The sequence below is a fragment of the Sorex fumeus genome, unplaced genomic scaffold, assembly GCF_029834395.1.
Source record: "Sorex fumeus unplaced genomic scaffold, SorFum_2.1 ptg000032l, whole genome shotgun sequence".
Lineage (NCBI taxonomy): Eukaryota > Metazoa > Chordata > Mammalia > Eulipotyphla > Soricidae > Sorex > Sorex fumeus.
This window is the reverse complement of record NW_026606089.1, coordinates 11,010,234-11,035,542: the sequence shown is the minus strand read 5'-3', so window position 1 is coordinate 11,035,542 and position 25,309 is coordinate 11,010,234. Positions and strand designations below refer to the sequence as shown.

The window sequence follows — 25,309 nt, the reverse complement described above, 5'->3', positions numbered from 1 at the left end:
GACGACGTGTCCTGGGAGCCCAGGTCTCCCACCCAACTCCCTCTCCCAGTGACTCTTCAGGTACTGCCCGGTGAGTCTTGGCTGCTGCCCGGGACAGGGTGAGGAGGGGAGGGAGCACCGATTCCTAAGGGCTGCACCCCTAGGGATCATCCAGGCAGAATGGGGGTCCCAGGAGACTCCTCAGTCTCCCATCCCTGGAGCAGCCCTCAGGCAGCTGAGACCCGGATAAGAGAATCGCGCTTCTGCCAGGTCTCAGCCCCTCCATTAACCCCATCTGCAGAATGGGCACAACAGACTTCTTGGGCCACTGGGCCTGGAGGGTATTGCGGCTGGTCCTCACGCGGCTGATATTTGTCAGAGAGGGTGGTGTGGCTGCGTCCCAGAGCACCCCTCTCCCTGCTCCTCCCGCAGTTGGCTCTCAGCTGTCCTACGAAGAAGGGTCCCTGCTGACGCTGGAGGCGCGTGTCCTGCCGCCACTGCACACGACCATGAAGCTCTACGTGGACGCGTGCGTGGGCTCCCAGGGCCCGACCCTGAGCCACTCTCAGAGGGTGTTCAGCCTCGTCTTCAACCAGGGGTGGGTGGGGCCTTGGGAGGCGGAGGTGGGGGGCACAGGCCTCTCCTAGGGTCTTGCTTGGTCGGGTTATTGGCATGACTCGGGGGAGAGGCCTGTCTTGCTGTATTTGGCTGTTGGGGACTAAGCTGTGATTTTGGTGGGTTTGGGGGCCGTCTCCGAGAATGCGTGGGGGCTACTCCCTGTTCTGTGCTTGGAGGGAACTTCTGGCTGCATGGGGAAACATCACTGATGTTCCAAAAGATTGAATCGGGGGGCTGGAGCGATAGCACAGTGGGTAGGGCGTTCGCCTTGCACGGGGCCGACCTGGTTTCGATCTCTGGCATCCCATATGGTCCCCCGAGCACCGCCATGAATAACCCCTGCCCATTGCCGGGTGTGACCCAAAAACAACAAAAAAAAATTGAACCAGGATGAGCTGATGCCAGGCAAGTCCTTGACCCCTGCGCTAAGTCTCCAGCCTCGGACCACTCATGCACATGTCTGATCTGCACTGGGGTGTGGGGCCGCCCCGGGGCTGAGTGTTTTGCTGAGGACTGGCTGTCCTTCCCAGCCGGTGTGCAGGCTAGGGGGTGGACACAGTGGCTTTAGAATCTTGTCACTCAGGGCTGACTGTGTGACTTCCCTCCTCGGCTCAGGCTTAGCAATCTGTCCCCAAGTTTTCACAATGAGATGGGCACATGGCGCGTGGCTGTCAGGAGCAAGATCCCACAGTGCTGGTGTTTGTGACCTACCTGGAGAGACGTGCCCTGGCCAGGCTCGGAGCTGAGGGGTCCCTCTGTCCCAATGCTTGTCTCCCAGGTGTCTCTCCATAGGCCCCACGTCTGGTGGGTGGTCCCGGAAGGCCAGTGAGAGTCTGCAGTTCCGGGTGGTGGCTTTTATGCTCAGGGACAACGTGGACGAGGACGAGGTGAGCCCCGTGTTTTCCACCCCAGCTGGGGGGCCTGGGTGCTCTTCCTGTCACCCCCAATTCCCCTCCCAGGAGCATTTTGGACAGAGCTGGGAGTAGGCCCAGGAAAGGAATGCTGGTTCTCATGGGTCTTCTGGGGTTTGCAAATTAAAAATACTTGGGTTGGGCCGGAGAGATAGTAGAGGGGTTAAGGTGCTGGCCTTGCATGCAGTCCACCCCAGTTATATCCCCAACACCACATGGTTCCCTTGAGTACCACCAGGAGTGATCTCTGAGCACTGAGCCAGGAGTAAAGCATTGCCAGCTGTGGTCCACATTCTCTCCACTCCCTAAAATTTGCATGAGCGGGGGAGATGACTCAGAGGGCTGGATCTCATGCTTTGCATGTTGGAGCCCTGGGTTTGATTCCCGACATCTCGTGGTCCCCCAAGCACTGAGCCAGTGCTTCTTACCTGACTCACCCCAGTGAGGAGAAATGAGGCTAACTGTAAAGCCAGCTGGGTGGCTGTCGGGGGCCATGGGAGCGAGGGGAAACCCTCTCATCTCCAGCAGAGTCGGGGATGGGTCTCAGGTTCTTTAGTTCGTCCTTCCAGGTTTATATCACCTGCTGGGTAAAACTCTGGAGTTGGATGAGACCCTTCGAGCCTGGCCGGAAATCCTGTGTTTTCAACACCACCTCAAACAGGTAGGTAAGAGCAGCGAGAAGGTGTGCAAACTCCTTTCCTTTGAAGAAGGAAGCCCCATTCTGGAGATAATAATGGCTTAAAATCTGGGGTCTGGAAGATTCTGGAAGGTCACGGAAGGTGGGCAATGGGTAGAGGTGGAGGGTCTCAGCTGGCTCTGGAGGAGGTCGCTTTCTCCAACCCATGAGAACTCCTTAGCCTGGAAAGGCAGCCGCTCCCTCTTCAGCCCAACAGGGACAGGGAGGGCAGTGGGGAAGTGGCTATGAGGGTTGGAATTCAGGGCGTCGCCTGCCTTGGGTCATCTCCCTGTCCCCTGACTGGGCAGCTGGCAGCTTTCAGAGGATGCAGCAAAGAGCCAGGTGTGTGAGTGTTGTGACTTCGGCTGTTACTATCCAACGATTGAGCAGCATGGTAAGGTGGGGTGCGGTAGTTTGGGGCACGGCCAGGGACCGTGACTTGGGGGGCTTGTGGACATCCCTCGATCTGTCACGGGCACCAATTCCGGCTGGGGCTGAATAAGATGGTGAGTGGGGGGTGCTGGGGACAGTGCAGAGACCGTGGCTTGAGGAGGGTTAGCTGTGGCCTGGCCAGTGACCAGCAGCTCCTGCTTCTGTCCCGTGGGCACTTTGAGGAAGAGACTTGGGTGCTCTGTGGCAGGTCCAGTGAGGGGGGAACAGATATCTCCTCCCCCAGGCAAATAAAAGAAGCAAATTAGAGCCATTCTGGAAAAATCTAGATCCTTCAGAAAGCCTCCCACTGAGATCCTCGCTAAGAAACAATTCAGGGGGGCACCAGCCAGGCAATCTGCCTTATACACACTTAACTATAATGGCCATGGCCTTGTGATCTGAAACATGGTTCCAGAACATTCTATAGGCCCCAGATCTGCAGGCCTCTTCCACAGTTATGAGGTTGTCCTTGAACAGCAGATCTAGAATTTGAGCAGGACCACGTGAATAGAGATTGGTTTGTGGTAATTTTCTCTCAAGCCACATGAAGTGTGACACCTTTGGCCCCTTCAGTGGACAAACACTCACCTGCTTAGAAGGGGAGGGAGTGAGCTGCTTGGCCAGGGGCTCAGGGGCAGGGAGGAAGATGTGGGTTCAGCAGCCTGTCCTTCACAGAATTTCCGGAAGAGGGGGAACCCTATATGATGGTTGTGGGGCCCGTGAGGGTCAGGAAGCTTCCAGCGCCCTGGTTTAAGGGTAGGTACAAGTTGGGAGGGGAATGGGAAGGGTGGGTCCTATGCTGCTTGCTTTAGGCGTTGTTTCTCTTTTCTTCATGTTGGGCCACAGCTGGTGGTGATCAGGGATCACTCCTGGTGATGCTCGGGGAACCCTATGCGATGCCGGGAATCAAACCTGGGTCAGCCACGTGCGAGGCCATCACCCTCATGCTGGGCTGTAGCTCCCCAGGTTCAGGGATTGTTGTTCATCCTATTCCCACACGCCCAGCCGCATCTTACTTCGTCCAAGAGATCCTGGCTCTTCCCTCCCCCCCCCCCCCCCCCCGCCCTGTCAGCCCTGAGTAATCCCTTGCTCTCTTTCCCAGCCCCCTGCCGGAGGCTGAAGGACCTGCTCCTGGTGGGCCTGGCCTTCAGCGGCGTCACAGCGCTGCTCATCTTCCTCCTGGTGACTTTTGTCCTGCTCGGCTTGAGGGAGGGCTGCCGCCTGGGCTTTTGGGGCAGCAGGCTGAGGTGGGCCCTGGCCAGGCTGGAGCCCAAGGAGATGGAGCCAGTAGTAATGAGGAGATTCTCTTCCCAAGGGTTGAATGATGGGGTATCCCACCCAAACATCGAGGAAAACGAGGAGGCGGTAGACGCCGCAGAAGATGACTGAATCCCCCTTTTATGCATGTTTAATAAAGTCTCTTTCTCTAGTGCTCTGGTGTCTCCTTAGCTCTCACTGGTAACCGTGTCAGGTAGAAACTTTTCTTCTCTCCCCTCCCTCCCTTCCTTCCCTTTATCCCTCCTCCTCTCTTTCCCTGCTTTCCCTCCCTCTTCTCCTTCCTTTCTTTTCTTCTCCCCTGTCCCTCCCTCCTTCCTTCCTTCCTTCCTTCCTTCTTCCTTCCTTTCTGCTTTTTAGGTCAGACCCAGCAATGCTCAGGGGTTACTCCTGGCTCTGCACTCAGGAATTACTCCTGATGGTGCTTGGGGGACCATCTAGGATGCCGGGGATCGAACCCGGGTCGGCCGTGTGCAAGGCAAACACCCTTCCCGCTGTACTATCACTCCAGCCCCACCCCCAACTATTTTCTAAAATCATTTTTATTGAGGTACTAGGACCCTGACTTAACTACACAAGGTGGGCACGGCTTCCCAAGGGGGACCTTGGCATGGTGGAGGGGGAGGCGGGGACCCTCAGAGACCATTTCTCTGCATGTTGGTTGCCTTGGCCTAGGGTCTGCAAGGTAAGTGGCTCTAGTTTTGGGCCCCAGTTGTCCATTTGACTTTCTCCTCCCAGGAATAGCCCAGAGTCTAACTCCCATCCTCATACGGAGGACTCTCCCGGCTTTGGTCTTCCTGCCCTGACTCTGTTTGCTGATCAGAGCAGGAATGGGTGTGCCCATTGGACAAGGGCACTAAGTGGGGTCTCAGGAGCCAGAGAAAGGGCTCAAGGGACTGAACCTTTACATGCAGGAGGCCGGGGCCCCCTTCCTGACACAGCCTGGCCCCTGAGCACCACGAGGTGTGCACCCCAGATGAAAAGTCTGTAGCACTGTCCTCCCATTGTTCATCGATTTGCTCGAGCGGGCCCAGTAACATCTCCATTGTGAGACTTGTTGTTACTGTGTTTGGCATATTAAATACATCATGGGTAGCTTGCCAGGCTTTGCCGTGCGGGCGAGATACTCTTGGTAGCTTGCCGGGCTCTCCAAGAGGGGTGGAGGAATCAAACCCAGCTCGGCTGGGCTGGCTGCGTGCAAGGCAAACACCCTACCACTGTGCTATCGCTCCAGCTCCAGCCAGATGAAAAATCAAATTTGAAAAATAAAGTGGGGTCCCTGTCCTCCCTGCAGGCCTATTCCCAGACATTCCTATTCTGATCAGGTAAATGGCCCAGAGCAAAACAGGAGACTCGGGGTGGGGAGCACAGCTTCCCAGGGATGGGAGATGGAGTACCTGCTTGGCCTTGGCAGAGGCAGATGCCCCAGGGCACGTCTGGGCTCACAGCTCCCTGGCCTGGGCCCCCTGTGCTGCCTCCTGGCAGTGTGTGGCTGCGAGCTGCCGGCACGGAGCTCAGAGGAGTGCAGCGTCCAGCCCATAGCGTCATTCAGCTCAACTCAAGTCTGTTTGCTTGCCTTGGACCGCGCTGCAGCCGGGGGCCTTTCCCTTGGGCTGGGGAAGCAAAGGGAGCCCCCCGCACTTCTGGGGTCTGCACCGCTGCTGCTGGGCCATCTTCTCCCCCATCTACTCCCCCCGGAGCCTGTCCTGCCCTTGGCCCCACGCTCTTGGGTCGAGAGAGCTAACACAGTGAGAAGGCCTTGTACATGGCAGACCTGGTCTTGATCCCCAGCACCCCAGATGGCCCCCTGAGCCTGCTAGTAGCAACCACTCAGGCCGGAGTAAGCCCTGAGCACCCACGGGTGTGCCTCCCCAAACAAAAGAGTATGAGCCCCTCTTCTTTGTTTCACCCCTTGCCCTCTTCTTCTTTTGTGGCCCAAAATCTGTCAGGGAGGCCAGAGAAAATACAGGTGCCTCATTCATTTCAGATAAGCAAGTTTTAAATGTGTCCCAAATATTGCTTCCTCCCCTAAATTTGTCAGCCCGCTCTCCGCTTCCCTCCACCCACATCCCCAGGCCAGTCTGGTCCTGTTCTGGCAAGTTGCTACAGTAACCGGAGTAAGTGATGGGAGTGAGCAGGTGTGCGGGGGTGGAGTTAGTCGCAGTCCGACTTCTGCCCCCAATGATTGAGGGAAACAAGGCTGGGGCCTTTAGGGAGCCTGGTTCCCCATCTATCAAAGGGACCCCGGAGATGACCCAAAGGGCTGAGCATCTGCATCACATGTGGGGGGCCTGGTTCAAGCCTGCTCTGTGCTCAGGGATCAGTGGGTCATATAAGGTGCCAGGGATTGAACCATTAGGCTGTGTGGAAGGAAAGTGCCCTTCCTGCTGTACTATCTCTCCAGCCTCTGTTTTTGCTGGGGAGGTCGGGATCAAGCCCAAGCACCGCATGGTCCCGGAGCATCAGCAGGTATGGCCCTGTGGCTTCAAGTGGCACCACATAGCTGGGTCCAGGCTTTTGGTTATTAGGGCCAAGGATTGTTGTGAGTGGCCCCCTCAGGCTCCCAAGAACTCCTTTTGGAATGCTCCACTCCCCAATATTTTCTTTTTGTGGGGGCCACACCCAGCCATGCTCAGGACTTAACTCCTGGCTCTATGCTGAGGGATCACTCCTGGTGGGTGATCAGATGGGGTGCCAGAGATCAAACCCAGCTTAGCCACATGCAAGGCAATATCCCTACCTGCTGTACTATTGCTCTTGCCCCTAGCATTATTTTTTGTGGTTGTTTTTTGGGTCTCACCCGGTGGTGCGGAGAGATTACTCCTGGCTCTGTGCTCAGAGGTCACTCCCAGCAGGGTTCATTGGTCCATATAAAGTGCCAGGGATTGAACTAGACTCGGCTGAGTGCAAGGCAAGTGACTTTCCTGCCGTACTATCTCTCCATCCCCCATTTCTGCAGGAGGTAAGAACCTACGGCCATGAGGGCAGCAGACAGTGGCAGCCACTTGACTGGCGTGGATGTGGATGTCTCAGAGTCAGCCACATCCTCTGCCTGTGGGGTGGGGGCTCTTTCCCCATCCCCACATCCTCCCAGGAGCCTCTCAGGGCACCAGCCAAGTCTTGTGATCCCACTTGCCCCATCCTCCTGGTAAGCGGGCTTCTCCTGCCAACAGCCGTGAGGATCCAGGAGTTTTCAGGAGTGTGCCAACATCTCCAGGCCCCTGGCCTGGAGCAGGATGCCCAAAAGAAACTCAAACTCTGGAGCTCTAGCCTCTCTCCTAGCACCCCCAGGTGTGTGTGTGTGTGTGTGTGTGTGTGTGTGTGTGTGTGTGTGCATGTGTACATGCATTCCAGGTTTTGAGCTGAGAACAGGAGCATAATCACTGGTCTGTTCTGATGTGAGATTCCTTGGACAGACACGGTGCAGTGGGGAATTGTGGGGTCACCATTGTACCTGCTGTCCTATGAGCATCAGACGTCTCCCCCTGCCCCTACCCACTCCCCAATGCTGATAGTGGAAGGTGACACCAGGATGCTTCTCCTGGCAGACCGAGGACAAACACCTTGCGCCTTCTTATTTGCCTTAGGAGGCGGTAATAGAAGGGCAATGAAGGCAATGTCTTGCCACAGAAGACACTCAGAAAGGCCCGGGTCTTGGATTTGTCACTTAAAAAGGTGACTGCTAGTGTGCGATGGGCCTCACCTCCCGAGCCCTGGTTTCCCTCTCCACAATTAGTGGCCCTGGGGGAGGCGTAAGCGTGAAGGGCCACATGAGTGGCCACACGAGGGGTACACAGACAGCGCCACCCTGCGAGAGCTGTGATTGCTTTATTATCATCTCCAGGTGGCAGCAAGAGCCAGGGCTGCCTTCCTTTTGCTTCCCGGAAACGTTCCTTGAATTGCTCAAAACGTGAGCCGTGAGTGAGTTGCAAAGCAAGGGGCCTGGGTGAGAATGCTGGGTTGGAAAGCCATCTGCTCTAAGTGAAAGGCTGATGTAGGCATTTACTGCCCGCTCAAGGGGGCAACCAGGGCCAGAAGTCTGGGGGCTGATCCTCTGGGACTCTGGGCGAGCCCATCCACGCCAAGGCGCTGTCCCTGTCCTCGGTGCTGAAACCTGCCTGTGGGGCTCATTATCCCGCCGCCCACCCATGACCACCTGCCTCCCACCTCCCCACAACTCCACAAGCACACAGTGACCATCGACTAGCTAAGGAGCCTAAGGAATAGGGATTTAGATGCATTTCCAACTCCTGCTGCTCTGGGCTCATTGCGGGGGAGGAACTCCAGCACAAACACACGCTTTTAGGAGTGCGGACAGAGCCCAGCGGTTCTTATTCCTCTTTCTAGCGGGTTCAGAGTGACAGTTGCGTCTTGCTCCTCTGCCTGCTACCCCCCAGCCCCGTTCAACAGTATCCTCAGGGCCATGCCTCTCATCCCTTTCCCGATCCGACCACAGTCTAATCTCCCACAAGAAGTTCTTTTCCTATTACTGTCACGATGTCAGGAGGGCGAATAATGGTCTGTGTCTGGGGTGGGGAGGGGAGAGAGAGAGAGAGACAAAGAGAGAGACAGACAGAGAGACAGAGACAGAGAGAGCAGAGGGTCTCGGGTCTGAGAAGCGGAGCGCCTACACCGGCGTGTACTCCTTGTCGTACTTCTGCATGCCCTCGTCCGGGAGCAGCACCTCCACCGTGAAACTGACCTTCTTGGCATGGACAAAGCTATAGGTGTTGTCGAAGCGCAGGACATCTGGGGGCACAGAGAGACACAAGGGCAGCTAGGCCTGGCTTCACACCCTCCGCACCACCTTCCCAAGGCCACGGGTGAGGAGAGCATGCTGTGTCCCCACTTAGTCTGCCAGGCTGGGCCGAGTTCCCACCACTCCCCCGGGAACCGTCAGCCCTGGGCACAGCCTGTATGCAGACAACTAGCCTCCTGGCATAGGGCCAGCCCTGGCTTTGTTTGCACCAACTGGTAATGGGAACAATGGCCACAGCATCCCATTGTGTCCAAATGGATGCTCGCCCTTTTGTGCCGTGGGAAGCTGGGCCAGAGCTGTGCTGCCTACCTCCTTACGACCACCCAGCGAGGCAGGGTTGGGATCTCAGCGGGGTCCAGCTCCCTAGACTCTGGTTAGGGCTCTGCAGCAACCCTAAGATTGAGCTGGGACCCTGGCACTGCCCTTAGCTATGCTAGACACACCTCTTTTATTATTATTATTATTTTTTTTTTTGCTTTTTGGGTCATACCTGGTGCTGCACAGGGATTACTCCTGGCTCATGCACTCAGGAATTACTCCTGGCGGTGCTCGGGGGATCATATGGAATGCTGGGAATCTAACCTGGGTCAGCCACATACAAGACAAACACCCTCCCCGCTCTGCTATTGCTCCAGCCCCTAGACACATCTCTTGGCTTCTTAGTGTGACTCTTGGGGAAGTTATTCCTCATCTGTGTCCTGTGGTCCCCATGCCCCGCCCCCCGACCACTGTCCCCTTCTCTCCTGCAGACAAAGCCTTCTGGTTCTGGAGCCCAGGCAGGGCGGACTTACACACGCCGGCCTCCGCGCAGGTGAGGCTCCCGTCCTCGGGCACCATGTGGGCATTGTAGCGCTGGCTGGTCAGCACCTCTGTCATCTCCCCGGCCCGCTGCCTCTCCCCCATCTTGGTCTTTAGGAAAACCCCGAAGCCGATGTCGGCCCCATCCGATGAGAACTGCCACCTGGATGCAGTTGTGGGGGAGGGGGATGAAGACCGACATATGCTCGGTCTGATGGGTCCCAGAGGAGCTAGGGTCCATCCAGAGGGGGGTTGGCGTCTGCCCCTACCTGAGGACACAGCCTGGAAACAGGATCTCGTATTCCACCTGGTGCGAGGAGCCGCGGCTGATCTGGACCGAGTGCTCATACTGTGTCTTCACCTGGTCCCGCACGTACATGGACTTGGGGATCTCCCCACCATAGTTGATCTGTAACCAGACAAGGGGGTCTCGGTCCTCTTTCAACCCTTTCTCACACAGTACCCCCTGCCTGTCCCCAGTTCCTGCACATCTTCTGCTCACCACTGTCTCCCCTCTCCCCTAGGGGAAGCCCCACCTTTTGGGTGGGCTAAGTCAGTTCTTTAGAAACTTTCCCTCCCAACTCATCCTCTGCATCAAAAGAGCCTCCCTTCAGGGGGCTCAAGAGTGTAGGGGTTAAGGTGCTTGTTTTGAATGCAGCCAACTCCAATTCGATACCCAACACTGCAGCATGGTTCCCACCAAGCACTGCCAGGAGTGATTCCTGAGCACAGAGCCAAGAGTTTCCCCCAAGCACCACCAGGTATGCTCCCTCCCCCCACAGCATTCTCATTCCTTACTTGTCTGCCTGCCCTCTGAGAGTCCTGAGCAGGAGGGCTGGGACCTTTTAGTTCCAAGGTCTTCCTGAGCCCTATGCATGTCTCCCCTCCTTTCCCAGGGCTCTCCATACCTTAGTTAAACACTTGGGATTCCCATCAGGATCAGTCATGGTCCCTCCAAACTGAGCAGGCAGTTCCTCAGGACTTATGAGTTTCAGCAAACCTTCCTTCCAGTTGGCTGAGGACAGAGGAGTTGAGGGGAGGTTATCAGCCCTGCAGGAGACCCGCAAACACTCCTATCCCCCAGGGGGGCCTGAGCCTGGGATGAAGTTCTACAAGACTTAAGCTGACAGTGCCCATGGCCCAAGCCTCCTAAACGCCGGGTACAGGAAACACCTCCAGGCACCTTATTGCCTGGAAATGTGCTGCCCACTGGCCAACAAGCTCATACATTTGTGACGTTCTCCCCGTCCGAGAGTGAAGGGTTGTCTGTTTCATGGACACTTTGAAACCCAGTGAAGTCAAGGACCTTGCTGAGGCCCAACAGTGAGGCAGTGGCATTTCCAGGTCTAACCTGACCCCTAGGAGGCAGCTCTGCGCCTTTTTTTTTCTTTTTCTTTTTGGGTCACACCCAGAGATGCTCAGAGGTTGTTCCTGGCTCTGCACTCAGGAATTACTCCTGGCAGTGCTTGGGGGACCATATGGGATGCCAGGGAACCAAACCTGGGTCAGCCACGTGCAAGACAAACGCCCTACCCGCTGTACTATCGCTCTGGCCCCAGCTCTGGGCTTTTGGAAGGACCCTCTCCTCCCAATCATATGCCCATTGTTTGATTCTCATGCTCTACACAGAGCTCTTAGAATATTCAGGATTCCTTGGTAACACCATGGCCCTGGCCCTATAACCAACCCAGGCTATTCCACTGCTTCTCCACCATGACACTTCCTCAATGAGCACAAAGGCGCCTGGTGCACCAGGGCCAAACACAGTGCCACGCACCACTCAGGGGACAGACTTAAACCTAGATCTACAGAGACAATGACCCACACTGTCACAGAGTCTGGGGTCTACCTCGTGACCCACCATCTCCAGATCCTAGTGGGAAGTGGGCAGAGGCAGACTCAGGTCTCAGGAAGGAGGGAAAACAGAGCTTTCTCAGAGGCCCCCCAGAGTCTCAAATCTCCCGATACAGTGAGCCGACCATACTGCTCGTGAGACATTATCCTCCAAGCTCAGGGTCATTGGTTAGATTTTCAAAGCTATTTCTCTTCCTCCTTCCCTCCCTCCCTCTCTCCTTCCTCCCTTCACCCTCCTCTCACTCCTTTATTTCTCCCTTACTCTTGCCTTCCTTCCTTTCTTCCATATCATTTGAAAAAATATTGATTTTCCTGCTTATAAAGCAATGATTATTATCATAGTTTGAAAAAAATCCATAAAAATCCCAATAAGAAGCCAACCTATTAACTTGCCAACCACAGTTGACATTGTGTTGCATCTCTTTCTAGAGTTTCATCTATTTTTTTCACCAAAATAAGATCATACTATAGGCTACATTTTAAAAAATTAATGAATTTTCTCTTTCATGAAAATTTTTGCTGCCCAATAATTCATAAAATCAATGTATTATTAATGTACTGCTCTAGTCACATCTTGTTTTCTTAGATTTCACACATAATAATGCCTCTTCTTTCTGTTACTTGTCTTCATCTAGGTTGCCTCAGAAGCACTGAGGTAATAAATATTGATAGAACACTGAGGTCCCTAGTCCAGAGGTTGATTAGTAATCAAACCAATCAATCAGGAGGAAGTTATGGAGGCATTAGTCACCAATGACAGAAAATAAGGCTAAGATAACTCACATCCTATTGTCTAAGATGCACTTTGGGGAGGCACAGTCTCTGACTCTGGGTAACATTTTGATTTCTGAATGGGATGATGGACAAACCTTGCTTCAAAATTCATGCACAGGCATCAGGGAATGCAACTGGAGCTACTTACTTCCCAGTACTACAATTTTTCTGCGCGTGTCCTCACTCAGAAAAGGCTTCATAAGGTTGTAGCCCACAGGAAACAGCTTGGTGGCTAGAAAGATACAAACAAGAAAAATGGGAGCATATAACAATATTTTGTATTCTGATTCTATTTATTCCATACTACTCATACTCAACAATATAAAGAGGTATCAATAGATTTGGGAAGTTTCAATGGCCTACACTTGACAAACTGTTCAAACAACTAGTCACCCAGTCAACAAACATCCACCTGACCAATCATCTATTCAACCATCCAACCTATCAACCAACCCACAGTCAACAAATCATCAACCAATTCACATTCCAACCAGTTCATTAATTAGTTTACCAAGAAACCAACCAACTGCCCAGCAGTCAAGCAACAATCAACACTTTGGCCAATGTTTTGGTTGAACATGTAGCACATTGCACAACTAACTTCCCTCACTAGTAAGTCACAGATTCACGTCAATAACCAGCCAACTGTTCAAAAGCCCTGAGTTATCTTACCCAATGGGCCAAAATCTAGACAAATAGCAAAGTAGCTAATCAACTAACTGATCTGTCAAACAACCACTCACTCACACAAGTCAAAATGCCAAATTGTCAATCTAACCAACCAAGCTATCATCTAGCCCAGCACACACAACTAGCCAACTAAATGAACAGCAAACTAAGCAAACAACCAAGCAACCAACTAATTAACCAACCAGTCAATCATTAAACATGTCATACTTCCATCCTTCTATCCACCTAACTATCCAAACAGATACCCAAATACTCCTTGATTATCTACATGGCCCTGGTTCTGTAAGGGATGTTATCAGGGATGACTATAGATACGATGGAAGTAGAAAACCAGAGGCTTTGTCTTCAAGGAACAGAAAACTCAGCAAGGAAAACAGTTATCTCGAGCACACACAACACAACTGAAGGCCTCTGTAGACAAGAAAGAACAGATTGGACTGTGTCATCTTCCAGTGCCAAAGGTGGTTTGGGGAGGGAGATATCAAGATGGGCAGGAAGAGTGAGGTGGGTATTCCTGGAGAGTTGTGGTTGAAACTGCCTCCTCTTGCAGCAAGGTCAACCACAGGAGGTACCATTTATTTAACACTTACTCTGTTCCAGTCACTCTATGCTGTGCATGAAGATAAGCAACCAGCCTGCTTCCCTGTGCCTCTGGGTTGAGGGGAGCTATAAGCATCCCCAGGGCAGTGAAGAAACAGAGACAGGAAAGTGAGCCACTTGCCACACACCTTTCACAATGAGCATGAACTTCAGGGTCTCTGGGTAATTTTCTTCAAGAAGACCAAAGAACTGTGGAACCAAGAAAGACCCCCGTTAGAGCCCCTGTCTCCCATTCTACTGCTGTCACCCTTGCAATCTCCCCTCTGCAGGGTGCTGGGGCTGGGAAGGGTTTTCCTTCTTTCCAACACTGGTTCTTGGTAATAACTACATGCTAGCAATTATTTTTAGAACAAATGTTACCATAATGGGAGTCTAGTAGTCATAAAGACTCCTCCTGGCTAAAATGTTCCTTGTTTGCCAAGAATGTGTATACAGTTCACAGGTCAATGCACGGGTTTCCCTACATCTCTTTGGGATGCAGACGCTCATCCCCATTCTGCAGTTGAGGAAACCAAACACAGGAGAGGGGAAAAGTGATCTGTCTCAGAACTAGGGACGACGGGGCTGCAGGAGGCTTGGTAGAAACTGGCCCGTGGTCTCCTCACAGAAGAGTCCTTGACGCCAATTCTGCAGAATCTTCCCAGAGACTTTTGAAGGTTTCCCGAGTCTTGGCCATCTGAGCTGATCATTAAAGTAAACAGGGGGCTCCAGGGCACCTCTCCTCACCTCCTGGTAAACTTCCACCAGAGGCTTCCAGAAGTGCTTCAGTCCCAGGCCCTCGCAGTCAAATATCATCACAATGGTCTCGATCTTTCTCCCCAGCTGTAAGCATAAGAGCAAGGACTGGTTCTGTGGCTCAAGGTGCTGGGTAGAGACTTAGACAGAAGCCTAGTCTGTGACTCCTCAGAGGAGAGAGGGGACGAAGCAGTGAATGCACATACATACTCAACCGCCATTCATTTTTGCCCACCCATTACCCATCTATTTATCGTCCATGCATCCATCTACACCTGCATCAGTCATGTACCATCTAGCCACCCACTGACACCCCAAACATCAATTCACTACTCCATTCTTCTATACTGCCAACTGACTTATCCACTTGTCATGCGATTTGTCCAGTGAAGACTTATTAAGCATCTATATTGTGTCAGACACTCAGAATGCCATGTTTCTATCACAATAATGCATACGTCTTGTCCTCAAAGATTCACAGTCTAGGAGCCAGAGTAATAGTACAGCGAGTAGGGTGCTTGCCTTGTGCACAATTGACCCAGGTTTGATCCCTGAACCCCATATGGTCACCTGAGTCCCATCAGGAGTGATCCCAGAGCACAGAGCCAGGAGTAAGTCCTGAGCACTGCCAGATGTGACCCCCTCCCCCAAAAAACCCCAAAAGATTACAAATCTAGCTGGGAAGACCAAGAAGCAACCAAGTGACCATAGTTCTCCTCAGGAGTTATGGAAACCCTAACTCACTTGGAGGGGTGCTCCTGGGTCCTTGTCTCGTTCTCCTTATGTGAGTCAGGGAGAGACTTCAGCTAAGTTTGAGGCCAGCAGGAGAGGTAGGAGAGTGCAGGAGGTAGGTGTGTGTGAGAGCTATCAGAAAGTTATCACGAGAGAAGGAACCACAAAAGCTGACTCAGAGGGAATGTTATTCAGAAATCTGTACTTGGTCTCCTGTGCTGTGCCATACATTTGCTCTGTCTTATGTAATCTTTGCTAAGACATGGAACTAGACAGTATTATGCTAAATGAGTCAGAAGAAAAGGGATTAATACAGAATAATCTCTCTTATAAGCAGAAATTAAGGATGCACAGTAAGGAAGCAACAAATGGCCAAAGGTAGCAGAACTGGAGAGTTGGTCCACAGAACTGAGTTTAGGGAAGTGGGTACTCTGGTGGCAGGCATGGTATTATAATGATATATGTACAAAACTAACAGTATTATAAATCACAGTACCTTAAGAGGGGCTGGAGTGATAGCACAGCAGTAGGGCATTTGCCTTGCGCGCAGCTTGCCCAGCTGAGCCGGGTTCGATTCCTACACCCCTCTTGGAGAGCCCGGCAAGCTACCAAGAGTATCTCGCCTGCACAGAAAAGCCTCGCAAGCTACTCATAACGTATTCAATATGCCAAACACAGTAACAACAAGTCTCACGATGGAGACGTTATTGGGCCTGCTCGAGCAAAAATCGATGAACAATGGGAAGATTGTGACCGTGACCGTGATTTAATCTTTGCTACCTCAATCTTTAGCTTTGTTTTGCAGGCAAGAAAAGAGGCTTAGAGAGAGAGAGAGGGAGAGAGAGAGGGAAAGGCAGAGAGGGAGAAAGAGAGGGAGAGAGAGAAAGAGGGAAATGCAGAGAGGAAGAGAGGGAGACGGAGAGAGGGGAGAGGAGAGAGAGCGCAAGAGAGAGAGAGCGAGAGAGAGAGCAAGAAAGAGAGAAGAAAAGTGCCTGCCATAAAGGCAGGCAGGTGTGTGAGGTCGGGGGTGATGGGAGGGAACCTGGGGACTTTGGTGCTGGGAAATGTACACTGGTGGAGAAATGGGTGTTGGAATACTGTGTGACTGAAATCCAGTCCTGAACAGCTTTGTAAGGGTCTGTCTCACAGTGATTCAATAAAATAACTTAAAAAAATGAAGAAAGGAGAAAGAAAAGCAAAGAGGCTCTGAGAGGAAGGGAACTTCCCAAAACCCCCCAGACAAGAGGTGGCAGGATTGGTGTGAGGAGAGTGCCAGGGTGGGGGGGGGGACTCCTAGACCCCTGTCCCACTCTTGCGGCTGTTCCACCGGTTCTCACCCGCTCGGTCTGCAGGTCACACTCATGCAGGATGCGCTCGCAATCCCGCATCTTGGTCTTGAGCAGGTCCTGCTTGGTGACGGAGAAGAGCAGGCCCTTGGGGTCGAGTGGCCCAATGATGTCGTACCACACCGGGCAGCCATCGCGGTCGTAGCCACATAGGCCACCGGGCATGTACTTCTGGATCACCTGGGAGTGAAGAGATGCATAGAACCTGGCCCTTGACACCTGCCCAGAGACCTCCAGAGACGGGGACACGTGTGATGCCTTCCTGAGTTGTGCGGGTGAGAATAATGAGGGGCAGAGCTGAAGCGATAGCACAGCGGGGAGGGCATTTGTCTTGCATGCGGCCAACCTGGGTTCGATTCCCAGCATTCCATATGGTCCCCTGAGCACCACCAGGGGTGATACCTGAGTGCATGAGCCAGGAGTAAACCCTGTGCATCTCCGGGTGTGACCCAAAATGCAAAAAAAAAAAAAAAAAGAATATTGAGGGGCATGCAGAGAGAGCCTAGCTCAGAGCAGGACCATCAAAGATAAATCTCAGATGAACTGGCTCAAAGGTGCTAATTGTTTTTATAAAAACGGAATTAGGGAGGCGCAACTGTGGGGCCAAGATGTCGTTCCCCGAGTACAAGCTGGCATGCCTCGCCACCCTGCCCACTACCCTCAATGCCGCCAAGTACATCTCTCCGGAAGCCTGCGAGGCCCAGGCCGAGCGCCTGGCCATCAGATCCCGGCTTAAACTGGAGTACCGTCTGCAGTGCAACAACCCCAGTCGCCACAGGCTCATCGAAGACCCAGCCCTGCATCGTTGGACCTATGCAAGATCAGCAAATGTCTACCCCAACTTCAAATCCACTCCCAAGACCTCCCTCGTAGGAGCTCTGGTTGGAATCGGGCCCCTCTTCTTCTGTATTATATTTTTAAGATGGACAGAGATAGGAAAGAAAAACTTATCCGTGAAGGAAAATTGGACCGAACATTGAGCATCTCATACTAAATCTGAAAATTATGACTACATATTCCTGTTTAAATAGCTTTTCTATTAATCATAAAAAACTGAACTAATTAATTTTGAAGGTATTTTTTAAGGAGGTGTTCCCCTGGCAGTGCCTGGGGGACCATATGCAGCGCTGGGATTCAAACCAAGGCAACGACTCGAGCTAAGTGCTCGGCACGTGCCTTCACTTTCCTCCACGCGCCTTGCACTCTCTCTCCAGCCCTTTTTTTTTTCACATCTGGTTATGCTCAGGGCTTTCTTCTGACACTTTGCCTGCGGATCACTCCTGGCAGTGCTCAGGGGACAATACGTGATACTGGGTTTCAAAAAATGAAATACTGAATTCATTGATTGTTTTGGTTTGGAAGCCAGCCCCAGCAGTGCCAGGACATACTTCCAGCTCGGGGTTTGGGGATTGTTCCTGGCAGTGCTCAGGGGACTATGAGGGGCTCAGATCCACCCAGAATGTGGCCCAGAACACTTGCTACACAAATTATGATGGACACCATTCTCTGACTGAGACATCAGCGATGGGGAAGTCCTTCCCAGCCCCAGGAGGACTAAATTTATTTTTTGGAGGGGGAGTCACACCCGGCGATGCTCAGGGCTGACTCCTGGCTCTGCACTCAGGAATCACTCCTGGTGGTGCTCAGGTGACCAGATGGGATGCTGGGACTCGAACCCGGGTCGGCCACTTACAAGGCAAATGCCCTACCCACTGTGCTACCGCTTCAGCCCCAGAACTAAATTTCTTTCCCACTAGAAGAGGAGACGGTGATGGAGTCCCAGGGGTATGGGGACAGGGCATAGGCTGGCTGTGGTGATCCTGCCCTGGGACTTGGGGCACAGAGAGGCCTGGGCTCAGCTGTCCTGTGCACTGTGGGACCTTGGGGGAAGCTCTGTTCCCTATACTGGGCCTCGATATCCTCATCTGAGACATAGGGCCAGTAGTGTGATTCAGTGACAGCATGCAACCAAGTTCTGTTCTTTTTTGGGGGGTGGGGTGGGTGGGAGATCTCTGTAACGACCATTTCCGTGACACTTGGCCCAGTGGTGCTGAGGATGTCCAGGGCTACACCCAGTCCTCGGGACCCATGTGGTGCTGGGCATCAAACTCAGAACTTTGCATAGTCCTGGCCTGTGCCCCAGCCCTTCTGAGTCTGGCTGTACAGATGGTCTAAGCCCAGGTCTCAGAGGATCCAGCGCCAGAAACGCTCGGACACACCGTGCGCCCAGGCCTCTCAGGGACATGCCATTTGTGCAGCATTTGAGACACTCTCACCCCCACCCCCTGGCTGCTTGGGGGTGACATCTGTGCCTCTGGGGTGGGGATGCCGACTCACCTCGGGGGGCTGCCAGTCCAGAATGTGATCAATGTCCATCGTCTTCCGGAACTCCATGTACTGAAAGGGACAACAGGGGTTGGACCCCACCCGACACCCAGCACCCCAGAGACGGGAGGGAGGGAGGAAGGGAGGGAGGGAGGGAGGGGCCAGAGAGCTGTTCCTCTCCACACCCCTCCCCAAACACCCCGGGCAGGTGGGAAGGCTCTCACCTTGCGAAGCATCGCCTCCGATTTCTGCAGGTCGAAATTGCGAGCTGTGGATTGGGCGGAAGGGGGAAGATGGGGTGGAGGCAGCCGGTTCTGTGCCCGGCCTCTGGGTGCTCAAGAGGGCCCTGGGGACCTGGATGGAATCCTCCTTCCCTGCCCCTGCCCCTTTTCCAGCCTCCCCCACCTCTGCCCTCACCTCGGAGCCAGCGCAGGAGGAAGTAGTCGTCAGGGTTGGGCAGGGCGGGCAGCACATCCTTGACGTTTTCCCGGAACTGGGGAGAGAGATGCTGGCTGAGGGGACCTGTCCTTGAGCCCTGGAACCCCGTTCACTGCCCACTTGCCTGCCCCCACCCTGACTGGCCCTGGTGGTGGCTGGAGGGCCGGGCGGATGGGTGCAAGGAGAAAGCTCTCAGGGTGGAACCATGGAGAAGTCAGTGAGTGGCGGACTGGAAGGAAGGAGAGATGGGGAATGAGTAGAGGGAAGGAGGGTGGGGATGAGTGGATAGAAGAGATGGCTAGATCGGGGGGGGTGGGCAAAGGCGTGGAATGCAGATAGGGGCTGGATTCTTTCAAGCTCAGCCTGAAGCTCAGCCTGCAGAAGCTTCTGCCTCTTGGGATACCATTTTTTTTCTAAAAAAAAAAAAAGAAACAAAACAAAACAAAAACTACGGCTAACACATTATTGTTGTTATTATTATTATTATTTTGGTGTTTGGGACCATACCCGGCGGTACTCAGGGCTTACTCTTCACTGAGCTCAGGGATCACCCCTGGCGGGGCTCGGGGGACTATATGGGGTGCCGGGGATGGAACCAGGTCAGCTGCATGAAAGATAGCACAAGCCCTACCCACTGTACTATTCGTCAGCCTCAAACACGGCTACTACTTCTGCCTCCTCTTCTCCATTCACCACGAGGATGAGGATGATAACATGTCCTGCTCGCTGGCCCCAACAAGGGAACAGGACCACCATGTAAGTCACCCCCCGGGGGCTGGGAGGTAGCAAGTGGGGACCTGCGACCAAAGAAAGTTTTTGGCTGTGGGTCCTGGATAAGAAGTCTGTCTCCATCTGGCAGCCCCATGTCTGCCTGGATGTGGGGCTGTTTCCCAGACTCTGCCCTGACCGCGGCTGATGTCCCCCGGGCCCTGGGGGCCAAACCCTGGGAAAGGCGACAGCAGAGACCACATCAAGGACATGTTGAGTGAGCAGAGAGAGGACGGGTGTCGAGGGTCACTCTCCAGGGCAAACAGCGCTCACCTTGGCCAGAGTCTCCGCTTGCTTAGGGCTGAGGTCTCCAACGCGGCCGCTCATGGTGTTGCAGGAGGCTGAGGTGGGGTCTGTGCCCTGAGCAGGGGGTTCCAGTGGAGGCTGAGCCGGGTCTGGGGCTCTGACCAGCTCCGGCCTTTTGCCCCTGCTCCTGGGTGTGGCCCAGGCCCCGCCTCCTTGGCCAACTGTTGGATTGCACATTACATAATCGGGATTAAGTGCAGGCTCGTGTTTGGCGGCCGGACAGGTCTGTGGTGGGGGGCAGGCACCAGAGGATGGGTCACCAGGCTCCTGCCAGGTGGTGGAGGCTGGGAGGAGGAATGAGGCTGGCGTGGGGGAGTTCGGGCAGAGCCGCCCAAGAGTTCTAGACCCTGCAGGAGCCAGGGCCCTGGAGACCGGCTCTCCACGCGAGGTGTCTGCGCCTCCATGCCAAAGAGACCCCGCACCTAGGGGTCTCCAAAGGTCATTTTTTCCTACTTCCCTGACAGGACAGGGGTCTGAGCCTGGATAGGTCCAAAAATCACTTTGCCAAGGTTGGGAGGCTCATATCCTTCTTTTGCAACAAGCATGAAGAAGAAAACTTAAAGGGGCCAGAGTGATGATACAGCAGGCAGGGCTCTTGCCTTGCACATGGCCCTCCCAGGAAGGATCCTTGCTGAGCACCAAATGTGTACCCCCCCCCAAAAAGAGAAAGACTTATTTGAGGTCGGAGGCATGTGGAGTCACATCGTTGGTGCTCAAGGATCACTCCTGGTGGGAGTACCGGGTGCATTGCTGGCGAACAAGCCCAGGTCGGCTGCATGCAAGGAAAGTGGCTTCCTTGCTGTCCTATCTCCCCAGCCCGAGAGCTGCGCGCTCAGCTGCACCCCCGTCAAAGGCTTGCTGCTACCCCGGGTCCATGCTCCCTTTCCAGGTGCCTTTCGCAACGGACTGTGGGGTACAGGCCCTGAAGATGTCTAACCTGGGAGGAGCAGCACAGCACCTTCCCCATCTCTAAGGTCCTGCAGACACGAGGGGCCCTGCCAGGGATCCCCCATTCCCTGTGCCCGCAGGAAGAAGTGGAGCGCTGACAGCATTTCTTGGGATTTAAAGACCCGATCAGTGGGGCTGAAGCGATAGCACAGCGGGTAGGGCGTTTGCCTTGCATGCGGCTGACCCAGGTTCGACTCCCAGCATCCCATATGGTCCCCTGAGCACTGCCAGGAGTAACTCCTGAGTGCAGAGCCAGGAGTGACCCAAAAAGCAAAAAGCAAAAAGCAAAAAAAAAAAAAAAAAAAACCCAATCAGTGAGGGGCATTCGTGTGTGTGTGTGTGTGTGTGTGTGTGTGTGTGTATGTGTGTGTGTGTGTGAAGCCTGGAAGTTTCCCTTGCCCCTGCAGTCCTGCCATGCTACCTGGCACCCCAACTTCCCTTCCATGATGGCACCTCTGTCACTTGCGTCATTCTGTTTTTATTATTTGGCCATACATGGCAGGGCTCAGAGACTGCTCCTGGATCTGTGTCCAGCAGTGACCCCTGGCAAAGCTCGGGGGACCATATGGGGTGCTGGGGATCAAACCCGGGTAGGCTGCAGGCCAGGCAAGCGCCCTACCCGCTGCTCTATCTCTCTGTCCCTCACCTCACAGTCCAGTGGGACAGTCTGCGCCTGCGGGGTCCTTCAGTGGTCACGGGAGGATGAAGACAAACGGGTGAGGGTCGCACCTGGCAGAGGGACTTCAAAAGGGCACATCTGCCCGGCACCCCAGTACAGCCACGCTGTCACCTTTTCTGGGGTTGCAGGGACCCTGGGCCAGCGTTGGTGGCAAGGGCTGAGCTGGCGCTCACGCCCCTGTCCAGGGCCCCACCTCCTGGGTTGACTCAGGGGCTCTTTCAGGGTCTCTCGACCAGATGACATGGGTTAGGGCTGTGGACCTCTTCCCACTCAGGCCCCCGATGGAATGGGGTCCCGTAGGAGACAAGGAGGCCATCTCCCCCATCTGGGGTGCCACCAGAGCGGGCTGGGGAGCAGTTAGGTAACGCTCCACGCCCAGCCCTGCCTCTCTTCGCATTCCTGCCTCTTTCTGCCAAGCCCCGGCTGCGTCTACACCCACTTGCCACCAGGCCAGATTGGGTTCCTCTTCTCCCTTCTCGGGAGCGCCTAATCCTGCCTGTTTCTCACCAGTCTCCTTTCTCGCTCTAATCCTTTCACTGTGGGGCACCCCGCTTCTGAGGACATCAGAGTGCCAGGAGGAGGGGTTGGGGTCCTCCCAGGGGGCCCGGAGCCTTTCAGAGACACCTTTAAGTATTTTCCTAGCTAAGCACCCAAATCACAAAGAGATATAGAGTATCTAGTCCCACCGGCGGGCACACACCAACACGGAAGAGAGGGAGAGAACTCTGACAGAATGTTCTGGTTGGGGCTGTCCACCTGGGACACGCCGTGAGACTGGAGAGCTTGGATTCTGCTCTCCAGTTGAAACTTGATTAATTTTACTTTAAAGTGTCCCATATGACTTGTGACTACCATAGTGGATGGCACCAGCTGAAGGCGAATTACATGCCCATCATGACCGAGCCCATTTTATTTTACTTATTTTGGGGCTTGGGGTCACACCCAGCAGTGCTCAAGGGTTACTCTTGGCTCTGCACTCGGAAATTACTCCTGGTCGTGCTTAGGGGACCAGATGGGATTCCAGGGAATAAACCCAGGTTGACCCCTTGCAAGGCAAGCAAGTGCCCTACCCGCTGCACTTTCTTCAGCCTCCATAAACCCATTTTACAGACCAGCAAACTGAGGGATTAAAAACAGTTAAGCCACTCAGTTGTAGTGCCACCAGACTACCTCTGAGCACTGTCATAGAGGACCCAGACTGAGAAGTCACCCCCAAAAGAAAACACGTGGTATCTGGCTTATGGGGAGGATGTTGTTTACTGGAGGCTGGAGAAGAGGGAAGAACTTTCTTTGTGCTTGTTTGCCTTTGCTTTTGGCTTTCTGGCCAGACCTAGCAGTGCTCAGGGACTGTTCCCAGCTCCATGCTTAGGGGTTATTTCTGGGTGGTTCTCAAGAGTCTGTGCTGTGCATCCATTCTGAGGCTCCCCCAGCGAAGTGGAGCACCAGGGTAAGAACATTCTAGTGGAAGGGGTGACTTGGCCAGAGGTTTGGTGTGGGGAGGTGAAAACCACGTAAAAGGGGCTGGAGAGACAGTATGGAGGGGAAGGAAGGCACCTCCTTTGCACTTGGCCTCTCCAGCACCACATAAGGTACCCTGAGCCCTGTCGGGAGTGACCCTGAGCAGAGTCGGGAGTAAGTAGTCGGTGGCTAAAAAAAAAAGAAATAGAGAAAGAAAGAAAGAAAGAAAGAAAGAAAGAAAGAAAGACAAAACAAAACAAAAAAAACCACCTTCAGGAGAGCACTAGGAGAGCCCGGTAACTAATAAATAATGTGCTTTGGGCTCTGCCTTCCCGGAGTCCATAGTCTCCTATTTATTGATCATTTCTTCTGGACTGAGAGTGTTACATCATTTCCCAAGCAGTTGCAAATAAGTTTGGGTATTCTTTTTTAATAAGGGCCAGTCAAACGGGCCTAGGCCAGGAGTGACCAGGACCACACCTGGCGGTGCTCTTGGGGCCCTGCAGTTCTGGGAAGCTAGCACCACTCCTGGGCCTGCACCCTGAGATAGCTCCTAGCGCTAGGATGTCCCCCTTTGACAGCCAATGAGAGAGAGGACGGTCAGAGAGAGGAAGGAATATTTGGGGTTTTTTTTTGGGGGGGGGGCACATCTTGCAGTGTTCAGGGCTTACTCCTGGCTCTGAGCTCAGGGATCATTCCTGAGACTCAATGAACAATATGGGATGCCGGGAGTTGAACCTGGGTCAGCTGCGTGTAAGGCAAACAATGACCTTACCCGCTGTGCTATCGCTCCAGCCCCAGGAAGGAATGTTCCAAGGTCAGATAGCCAGTCATCCATGGCAAGTCAGGATTTGACCCAAGCCTGTCAGACTCAGAGCCTGCCCAGAGCCACAGCTCAGCCCTCTTGTCCATGGAGGATTGAGCAGAAGCCCAGGACCGTCCAACCTGGTAAGTGACCTCACTCACCCCTGGGTGCTAGAAGCCAGGATCCGCCCCTGGGGCCGCACTGTCTTGAGACCATCAGAAGCATTTCCCTCCCTCTAGACAAAGGCCCTGGGAAAGGAGAACCCCCGGGCCCTGCGCCCTCTGCACCTGCTCTGAGTCCCCAGATTGTGTTTCGCCCCCAGGTTGCCAAGCTCTCAGGAGACCATGGTGACAGCCAGGACGTAACCAAACAATGGCGTGGGGGGTGGGGGGGAGATGGGACTCCCCACTCCACACCCTGGAGCCTCTCCTTGTGGACAGTTGGTTACTAGGAAATACGAACAGACTGTTCTATCCAAACCTGTTTGGTGAGTACAGAGGGGGCCCTTGGGTGGGAGAGCCTGGGCAGAGGGCAAGAAGCAGAATGTGTGTGTGGGGGGCGGGGGACTGGGGAGTTCAGACCACAGCAAAGTAAAGGAGGCATGGCCTGAAAAGGGGAGCTGGGAAGGGAACCGAGAGACACATCACTATAGTTCCAGGGGTGCTCGGGGAAGCATCCTGGCCCAGCTGGTACCCCATCTTCTACCCAGGGGCAGTTTTTTGAACTAAAAGCATCTGAAGGAAGCTGTAGTTCACATGCCTTGAATCCACCGGGCTCCGTGGTACAATGACACAGTTGCTGGACATCCTTGTGAGGTTGTGCAAGCAGCAACACCAACTAGGGAATATTGTCCTCACTGGCCTCCCGGACCCAGAGTGTCATTCCCTTTCCCTGCTTCCCCTTTCCTGCCGCTAGCCACTACGAAACCTCCATCTCTCTACTCTCTCTCTCTCTCCCTTCCACCCCTCCCCCATCTCTCCATATCCCTATGGATAGTCCACAGAAAGCCCATCATGGAGCAGGTGGTCTCCTGGGACTGGCCTCTCCCCTTCACTGCCTAATGTCTTCAATGTTCATCTCTGTTCCAGCAGGCTTCACTCCTTCATTAGTTTTTTGCCTGTTTACTGTTTTGGTTTTGCAGTAACACCTGCTGTGCTCAGGGCTTACTCCTGGCCCTGTACTTGAGGACCACTCCTGGCCATGCTCAGAGGACTATATTCAGTGCTCATAACTGAACCAGGGTCAACTGTGTGGATGACAAGAGTCGTCTCTGCTGTACTATCTCTCCAGATCTTTTTATCCATTTTGATGAATACCAAACAAACAAACAAATTATTTATTTTATTGCTTTTTTAGTTGCACCCAGCGATGCACAGGGGTTACTCCTGGTTCATGCACTCAGG

At 53.8% G+C, this 25,309-nt stretch overlaps 1 protein-coding gene and 1 pseudogene across 1 annotated transcript; one reads left to right on the top strand and one right to left on the bottom strand.

The window, feature by feature from the left end:
* Nucleotides 1-7,709: 7,709 nt before the first annotated feature.
* Nucleotides 7,710-20,118, bottom strand: LOC130025737 (SEC14-like protein 3). Its single transcript, XM_056116541.1, has 12 exons — nt 19,984-20,118; nt 18,922-18,997; nt 18,729-18,772; nt 18,517-18,576; nt 16,171-16,359; nt 14,093-14,188; nt 13,495-13,555; nt 12,225-12,308; nt 10,357-10,463; nt 9,718-9,857; nt 9,442-9,611; nt 7,710-8,640 (listed from the first exon to the last, which is right to left on the bottom strand). The coding sequence occupies exons 1-12, from the start codon at nt 20,035-20,037 to the stop codon at nt 8,519-8,521; spliced, it is 1,203 nt and encodes a 400-aa protein (XP_055972516.1). The 5' UTR covers nt 20,038-20,118; the 3' UTR covers nt 7,710-8,518.
* Nucleotides 16,788-17,173, top strand: LOC130025748 (NADH dehydrogenase [ubiquinone] 1 beta subcomplex subunit 4-like; annotated as a pseudogene).
* Nucleotides 20,119-25,309: the final 5,191 nt, after the last annotated feature.

Bases quoted from the DNA above. Each gene is read 5' to 3' on its own strand.
- LOC130025737 (XM_056116541.1), bottom strand. From the start codon at position 20,037: ATGAGCGGCCGCGTTGGAGACCTCAGCCCTAAGCAAGCGGAGACTCTG. The intron at 18,998-19,983 runs GTGAGCGCTGTT...CTCTCTCCCCAG, and splicing joins AAGCGGAGACTCTGGCCAAG to TTCCGGGAAAACGTCAAGGA. The intron at 10,464-12,224 runs GTAAGTAGCTCC...CTCTGTCCTCAG, and splicing joins AAAAATTGTAGTACTGGGAA to CCAACTGGAAGGAAGGTTTG.